This window comes from Toxorhynchites rutilus, chromosome 1 (genome assembly GCF_029784135.1).
Source record: "Toxorhynchites rutilus septentrionalis strain SRP chromosome 1, ASM2978413v1, whole genome shotgun sequence".
In the NCBI taxonomy this organism is placed as follows: Eukaryota; Metazoa; Arthropoda; class Insecta; order Diptera; family Culicidae; genus Toxorhynchites; species Toxorhynchites rutilus.
In genome coordinates, this window is record NC_073744.1 from 76,256,639 (window position 1) to 76,265,347 (window position 8,709).

The following is an 8,709-nucleotide window of genomic DNA, read 5'->3' on the forward strand; positions in this document are numbered from 1 at the left end:
CGCAATTTCGGAAACATGGAAAAAATATCGAGAAAATTGTTCAGCAGCATTTGGTAAATAGTATTCCAACACGAATTTTCCTGGTCATTAACCGAAAGGTTGCCAATTATTGACAAGTAAGTCAGCCGATCGTTTTGAATTTTTCATTATACCACGATTGAAGAGCTCAAGGTCGCAATTTCGGAAACATGGAAACAATATCGAGAAAATTGTTCAGCAGCATTTGGTAAATAGTATTCCAACACGAATTTTCCTGGTCATCAGACGAAAGGTTGCCAATTATAGACAAGTAAATCATCCGATCGTTTTGAATTTTTCATTGATAATACTTATGATTTTTTAAATGGTCTTATAGAAACTGGACAGCTGAAATTGTCATATTTAAGCACAATAATTAAACTCTTTTGAACGAAATTGACGTTAAATATACTTTATTTTAAGCATTCAACAATGTATGAATGTTCACGACACGACACGACATCGAGCATATTGTCTGGTCGTGTATCCGGTTCCATGCTGCTCGCTCTCAGCTCTCTAGAGCACTGAGAGCAAAAGGCAGACAATTGGATATCCCCGTCCGGGATATCTTAGGTAGCCGTGATCCTGATCTTCTGCTTCATCTATACCTGTTCCTCAGAAACGCCGATGTCAACGTTTAATGATGTTTCCTTCGTTGTGTCCCTGTTTCATATCCCTCCTATCCGATATATAAACTTTTACTTAGTCGCGACAATACATACACACACTCTTTACAGATACACGGGCCAAAGGTTGTGCAGTCCACTGATCATTCAACAAGAGCCAAAGGTTGTACCGCTCATGACAACTCTACACGAACTGATGATTGCGCCGGCTAGTGACCATTCTATCCTGGATTCCTCGAGTCGAGAAGACGCACCACGCTAGATATGGGGTACAGACTAGGGGGCGTTGCTGATTAATGGTCAGCTGCATCCCAAAAGGAAGTATCCCGTGTCGGGCACAGGTACAGAGCATTGGATACAGCAACATCACAATTACGAAAACACTTGTAATACTAACCTCGAGCCAACCGCGAGTAATCGGTTACATATTACTAACATAGTTATAAGGCAAACATTGTCGAAATATTGAACTCCCGGCCCCGTCCGGTTGACGCCATATGAGCCTTAATAAAAATATATATTTTGGATAAAAAAAAAAGTATGAATGTATCTTGTTGAAATTCAAACTCTTTGTGTTGCAACGAAATAGATTCAGGGTGGTTTTATAGAAGTTGGACAGAGTGTAGTATGCGGTGAACTCCAATTAATCGCTTCGCATCGCACCGCACCGCGTTTACTGGGGATTATTCTGAGAGTCAAGTCGGTATAAGTGACATTTTTCCCTTCGGAGTTTTATGACAATTCTCACCCAATTCTAAGAGTCGAGTGACTCGGAAGTACAATGAGAAATGAAAAGAGTTCATTGCACCTGGCATTTTTTAAATTACCCCGATTCTCAGAATACAAACACGTGCGCAAATTGACTGTCACGTCGTGAAGCGACTTTCGGAATAGACCCCACTATGTTCTCGGTCTAAGGCTAGGCGCAAATTGGGAAGCGTATAGCGCTCGTAAGCGAACGCGAGACTACCAACACGACTCATAAGTGCCACAGACGTAGCATGGTGGAGCGCATATTGAGTCGTAGTTTGGTGTAAATAACGTGCCACTCGTCTACAATATCTGATTCACACAGAGTTGCGCGGTATATTTATTTACTAATTCAACCACCTGACTGGTTTATGATTGTTCACCAACACAACCACCACAACTGACACGACCAGCACGAGAAACTGTGGTTCAGCCACAGCGTCACGCGAATCGTGTCTCACGAGCGCTCTACCACCTCGCGTCATCTGGACAATTTGCGCCGTTCTATCTATTTTCATTAGCCACAAAAACAGGTGCTAGATCGCGTCTAGATGCTCGCGCTATACGCGTCTCAATTTGCGCCTTGCCTAAGACACAAAACTGCAACTCGCTGATGGATTATGTGTAGGCCGGTAACTTGATATACTTGAAAAGAAGTTCAAGCGAAGCTAGAGCTTGAGCTTGATCTTGGGTAGACTGTACAATTCGTAGTTGCTCTCCGTGATTGACCTGAACCAACCAAATTGTACAAAGAACACACAGAATGACGCTTGGGACTAGCAAATCATTCTCGTTGTGCAATTTTCGGCGATTCGAGCTTTAAATGGTCAATAACGGCGCCGGCCACGTCCTTACAGTCAACAGGGGAAGGAAAGGAATTTTAGTATGATATTCGCCGCCCGAAGGCTAGCGTGGTTCCCTAGCGTTTATCATGGAAGGGATAGTTGCTAGTGGGAATGGTTAAGAAAAATCAGGATTCACTGCGATAAGTGATGTGATTCTAAAAACGTGAACTCTGAACTATTCGGGGAAATCAGATTTAAAGAAAATATACATTCTTATCGGATCGGTCAGCATTTCGTTTTTCATCATGCGTAGTACATAGATATTTTTCCTGATCGAGAAGGTCATAAAAAACTCATATGAAAACTCTCGACCTGTATATTTTTATTCAATCGCGGAAACCAAGGTTATTTTGGCAACCTGAGAAGGTCGCTGAAAAACCCTTTTAGTATTCCTCTAATCGGCGATATATTCTTAACTTGAGAATTTATTTGATATATTCTAATCGTCGACTTTTTTTTAAACTCGCTAGAATTAACTATGTATTTCGAAGTTTGTCACTTGTATTATCTTTCAAAATATTATTCATTCGCGACGACTGAGGCTATTTTCTAAGAAGGTCTCCGAGACACTGCTTCAACATTACTCAAATCAACGATATATTTTTCAACCTGGTCACCTAAGAAATTCCTTTAAAATCAATTAAACCGACGATATGTTTTGATATTTTCATTACTCCTATTATACGAGGGTCGTTCAAAAAATAAGTTTCAGTGCCTCAGAAATCGCGGAAAAATATAGTTAGGACAAAAAACATGGTGATTTTCGTAATCTATGTATTATTTTCTATTTTAACATAACCGCCGTGACGTTCAGGCATTTTTCATAGCGTGGCACGAATTTTTCTATTCCGAGCGCGAAGTGCGTAGCGTCCAACTTTGTCCAACAAGTACGATGTAACTGCGTCACGAATTTCTTCAGTGTTATCGAATCGTTGACCGCCGAACGCCTGTTTCATCACCGTACTATTGTGAAGTTTTGGACCGATTAAGAACCGAGATTAAGAAAAAAGGCCAGGTTTATTGACGAAAGGAGTGTTCCTCATCCACGATAATGCGCGGCCCCATTCTGCTCGCGTAACTCAAGAGCAAATGAAAAAAATCAAATGGACTGTGTTCGAGTATCCTCCGTACTCCCCAGACGAATTGATGTAATAACATTCCCCTTTATTCCGCGCGGCGAATGAGGTGAGATGGCTCAAGTCACTGCATTCTCGTAGGCGAATGGCGTGACTATAGTTTATCACTAGGTGAGATTTGAAGTCGTGTCCTCATATGTTATCGACTCGGGTATCAAAAAGATGTTGAAAAGTAAGGTAGCTTCCACAATGGAACGAGAAACTTTGCTATCTAACGTCACTCGCCGCGTGGAATAAGGGGGATTTACTCAATAAAACATGACATTTATGGAAAATTATATTTATTTTCAATATTTTGCCCGTCACAAAACAGAAAAACAAAAAATTCACAACTTAGATTTTAGACCACCCATTAATTTCTCAAGCTTCATCGCTTTTTGCAAATCGCCCGAAATCTTCAACTTCCCTGTCATAAATGCACTAGCCGGCTTCAGTTTTCCGCTGAACATATCGAAGAAGTGTTTGGAGTCCATGGTGAGCGTGGCATCCACACTGACTGGCGATTTACCTTTTCCGACCTTCCCGGTTCCGTTTTTGAGGTCCGCAAACCACAACCCTGCTTCGTCCCCTTTCACATTGAACTCGTAGATTGCTCCTGTTTTCTTAACAATTTCTTCACTCAACAATGATTCGATTTTCTGGAACAGGCCCTCAATTTTCCCCACAGCAGCAGTCGATTGCTTGAGCGACGCAGCATGGCTTCCTTCGGCTGCGAATTCGACTAACTTTTCTGGACCGACGTCCAGGAAGAAGTCCGGCATAAGCTTGTCAGCATTTTCGGGAACACAAGCGTACTGATTCATGTCGACAATACCTTCCGCTTTCAAAACCTCATCATCGATAAGAAAATTGCCTGTGCAATTTTTCGGTTCCCTACAGAGCACTGCATACGCAGCATCGCTCATAATCTCTGGCTTGCGCGAAAACTGATCGCTTTCTTTACCGGTGAGCATTTCCATAGCCGCTGTGTAAATAGCTGTTCTTGGCCACAGGGCATTCACCGCAATGTTATCGTTTTTGAACTCACGAGACATGCCCAGGACACACATCGACATACCATACTTAGCCATTGTGTAGGCCACGTGATTGCCAAACCAGACGGGATTCAGATTAAGCGGAGGAGAAATATTGAGTATATGAGCGTGGTTGCTTTTCTTCAGATATGGAATGCACTCCTTGGAGCTGTAATTGAAATTTGTCTCATTTGCTTAATGAGTTAAGTACAATAGGTTGCTTGTGAATACCCACACCAGGAAGGTACCGCGCGTGTTGATGTTGTGCATCAAATCATAACGTTTCATGTCGGTTTGTTCGGTTGGAGTGAGCGATATAGCGCTGGCGTTATTTACAAGAATATCAATACCACCGAATTTATCCACCGCGCTCCTGACTGCCGCTCGGACAGCATTCTCATCGCGGACATCTACCACACACGGCAATGCTTTGCCACCGGCAGCTTCGACTGAAAGAATATCATAATATTGTCTTGTATTTAAAATCATAAAATTCAAAACGCAAAACAAAGATACATCACCAAGTTCTGCAAATTGATTAATGGCTCAATTTCGTTGTAAATTTACTAGATTGTTCATCAAACATTAAAATTGAAACTACTTACTTTCAGCTGCAGCAGTGTATATTGTTCCCGGCAGTTTCGGATGCGGTTCGGCAGTTTTAGCTGCAACAACTATATTTGCCCCATCCTGTGCCGCTTTGAGCGCAATTGCTTTTCCGATCCCTCTTGAAGCGCCGGTGATGAAAATAGTGCGTCCAGCCAATTTCCTAAAACGATTGCCAAATGGTAGGTATCCATTATAATTCGAGAATTTCCTTTGTATTTCGTGACATGAATGAAACGAAGAGGCAAACCCCAAAGACAAACAATTATGTTTACTTTTCAAAGCATATTTTGTATATGACGTGTCACATATTCAAGCTGTTGGATAATAAACCAAAACGAAACGAGAGGATCAGAAGTTTGAAATATATTCAAATCGACGGTGCCTCCCACTGATTATTAAACAGAAAGCACTTTTATCTATGATATATTACATGATAACATTTTCAATGTAAAAGAAGGTTCCGAAGGAGTAATAATACATTCCATCCCATGTTCGATAAGAAATACAAACCCTGTATTAATCATGTTGTGTATGCTCTGTAACTTGGTTCAAACTAATGAAACTAACTCGACCACATAAAAAATTGACATCAAATCAAATAAATAAACTTAAAAATTGCACGATACACCACATATGATGACTTCTAGCTTTCTTCTGGCGCAGTACCGCACACCTTCCGATCAAAATAATGAAGTTATGAGAAAGTCTCATCGAAGTACGGTACAAAGTTCAGTATGATTTTGCTTATTTCGCTCACACACACGAGAGTCGCGATAAACCGGCTGTAATACACAGTGGCACACATAGGGGTATGATAGCACGTAACTTATATTTGAATTGGTAATCGAAAAAAATTATGTCGTCACTAATACTTATGAGTATGCAGTTTATATGGAAAAACAAGGAAATGTTCAAAACACTCACAAGTTCATGCTATTTTGAGCCAAATAATCATGAAATTGCAGAACTGTTCTAAGTTTGATTTTGGATAAAAGCAAAGTGTGTGATGACTAATTTGCACTGTATAGAGCAGGGATGGCCAAACGATAGTCCACGGTCTGTCGGTCGCCCGCGTAGGTATCACTTGAAAAACACTTCATTCGAAATATAAAATGTCCAATATTTATATGATTGTTACTTATTGATAAAAAAAATCGTTTCAATAGCTGAAAAACTGCTTCGAAAACACTATCGAAATCACTATAAATATAGCAATCACCTGAAATATCGTTTCAGTCGCGATTGGACTGAATTTGAGGCATGATGTCGAAGCGAACCTCTCTCAGTTTCTATTCTGCTGTCGCATGGAATGATCATTAAAAATGGTTTGCTTCAGATTACGCCAGAGTAGAAGAATATTCGCACACATTTGCGCATTCGATTAAATGTTCCGTGATGCAATCTATAAGCACCAGTTTATATTCTGCTTTCGCATGGAATGGTCATGAACAATCTCGTGTATCATTCTCATGAAAACAAAATGAATCATGTATCAAATATCTTCAGTTGCTTTTACAAAGCCTCTCAAACCCATCGGTTCTTTTCAGGACCACCAAGAAAAGAAATAGTTGAATTTTATGTTAATAACAATTCCATACTTATACTCGTCCACCCACACACTAACAAGAAAAACTCAGCAATCCTTCAAAATATTCATTCATTCATTCATTGATAATTGAATCAGGTGCAATCTCAAATAAATTATTACTGAGCCAGCGGTAGTCCTACGTCTACCTTGCGGTTATATCACAGATATAAACCATTTCTTGTATTTGAAGAAAACTTCGTCTTTGAAGACTGCTGCGAATACGAGTTTTGATGAAGTATTGTTATTTCTATTTTAAAACTATGATAAATAATGTGAATTAATTGTGCACATTTCTTTCAAGAAATATAGTCATTAGTAGAAAAAACAACAGTGATGAATGAAAATTATTATGCAATTCTAGTTGAACAGAATTCTGCTCGTTAACTCTATTTTGCTGTTATCGATACAGTCGGGTGAAAACCGTCGGCATAATGTTCCAAGTTGTTTGGCTTGCCTGTTGCATTCCTGATGTACCTGATTTACAAAGTACGAAAATTTGCTCGGTATGACAGTTGTAGGGATCAAATCGACCATTCGATTCAATTTATATAATAGGGACCATTACTTCCGACAAATAGTTCTTATACCTTAATGTTCTTATAATTGAGAAATATAATAATCATCTTGGGTGTATTTTTATGGAAAGCTTTGTATATTCATAAATGACAATTTCATTTCAAAAATCAACGATGTTGATTGATGAGACTGTACAGAAAATAGAGTATTACTTATTAATTATTTAATAACCGATAATTATTTTTATTTTATAGAATTATTTCGACGCAGGACTACGTATTTCATTTCTATACTGTGGTGTAAATTCAAATTTTTGAAAACGAAAGCGTTACGCCTAAGATCCTAACTCCTAATGAAATAGTATAATAAACACTTCATTCGAGATATAAAATGTCTACGCGTTATATACTTGTTACTTTTTGATTCAAAAACTTGTCTCCATAGTCTTAAAATTGCTTTCAAAACAGGCTATTGAAATCACCAATCGGTATATAAGCGAACGTCACTCGGAAATCCACTCAGTTATAATTGAACAGCGAGCAGCGGAGCATGTTGTCACTGTTGTGGCGAAGCTAACTTCGTTCATCATGATGAATGGTGTCACCAAGTGCCTGTTTGTGCACCTTATGCCAGAAGGGAATCCATCGGGAGGAGAGTGTTGCCACTGAAAAGGCAATCAAGAGAATACCAGCATCGAAAATTGGTTCCGTTTGATGCTTCGGAGCAGCCGCCACACACACTCATACTTCCCCAAATATTCATTCATTCAGAATGGATTCAGGTTCAACTCCAAACAAATGATCACGAAATCAGATAGTCCTACGTCAACCTTGTGCTATACAACAAATATAACCCACTTCCTGTTTTTTATCCCATTTGTTTATTTATTTAGGTTCATTAGCATTTTTAGCTGTAACAGAGCCGGATTTTAATCGTGTACATGTTACATGTTTTGTCGTTATTTTGTTTTGAGGAGGCTGAATTGAATTGAAATTGAATTGCCACTGAATGAAGTCGAAGAAATTTTTTTTTTATTTTTTGACGTAGGATTACGTATTTCGGGAGCATATTGGGGTACAAATTGAAAATCGAAAATCGAGCACATCGTGAAAATTGTCCAATTTTAAACGCTTATTAATCGGTCATTTCATAATGGATTGATGAAACTTTTGCGTTAATCGATTTCGGCACTCTATAACATTTTTTTATATTGAAAAAAATTATGTAAGTCATGAAACTAACTATCGAACAATTGAAAAAACTCAACCCCATTCCCTAACAGGTTCCCTAACAGAGTCATCAAACCCAAGCTACCTGGGGGAAATCGGCGACGTGTGGCCCGTGTCAAAACAAAAAATTTTTTTAAGTAGGTACAATGCAATTTTAAGAACCGACTCGAACTCGTTCCTAATCGATTCGACCAATTCAGCAGTTGCTGGCACTGTGTAAAGAGACTTTGAGAGTGCCGATAGGGCATCCATACTTCTCTCTTTTCTTCTCTTCTTGATCTTTTTCATTAAAATCTATATGGTGAAACTAATGCACATAAATTGTGAGCGATCTATTTATTTTCATTTTTAATAAAGGATAATTTATTCCGTCAGGATA

General features: G+C 39.1%; 1 protein-coding gene across 1 annotated transcript; it reads right to left on the reverse strand.

The window, feature by feature from the left end:
• Positions 1–3,639: 3,639 nt before the first annotated feature.
• On the reverse strand, positions 3,640–5,740 carry LOC129775962 (hydroxysteroid dehydrogenase-like protein 2). Its single transcript, XM_055781261.1, has 4 exons — positions 5,508–5,740; positions 4,994–5,157; positions 4,624–4,837; positions 3,640–4,557 (listed from the first exon to the last, which is right to left on the reverse strand). The coding sequence occupies exons 1-4, from the start codon at positions 5,519–5,521 to the stop codon at positions 3,702–3,704; spliced, it is 1,248 nt and encodes a 415-aa protein (XP_055637236.1). The 5' UTR covers positions 5,522–5,740; the 3' UTR covers positions 3,640–3,701.
• Between the last annotated feature and the right edge of the window lie 2,969 nt (positions 5,741–8,709).

Bases quoted from the DNA above. Each gene is read 5' to 3' on its own strand.
- LOC129775962 (XM_055781261.1), bottom strand. The intron at 4,838-4,993 runs GTAAGTAGTTTC...ATATTCTTTCAG, and splicing joins ATACACTGCTGCAGCTGAAA to TCGAAGCTGCCGGTGGCAAA. The intron at 4,558-4,623 runs GTGGGTATTCAC...TTTCAATTACAG, and splicing joins ACGCGCGGTACCTTCCTGGT to CTCCAAGGAGTGCATTCCAT.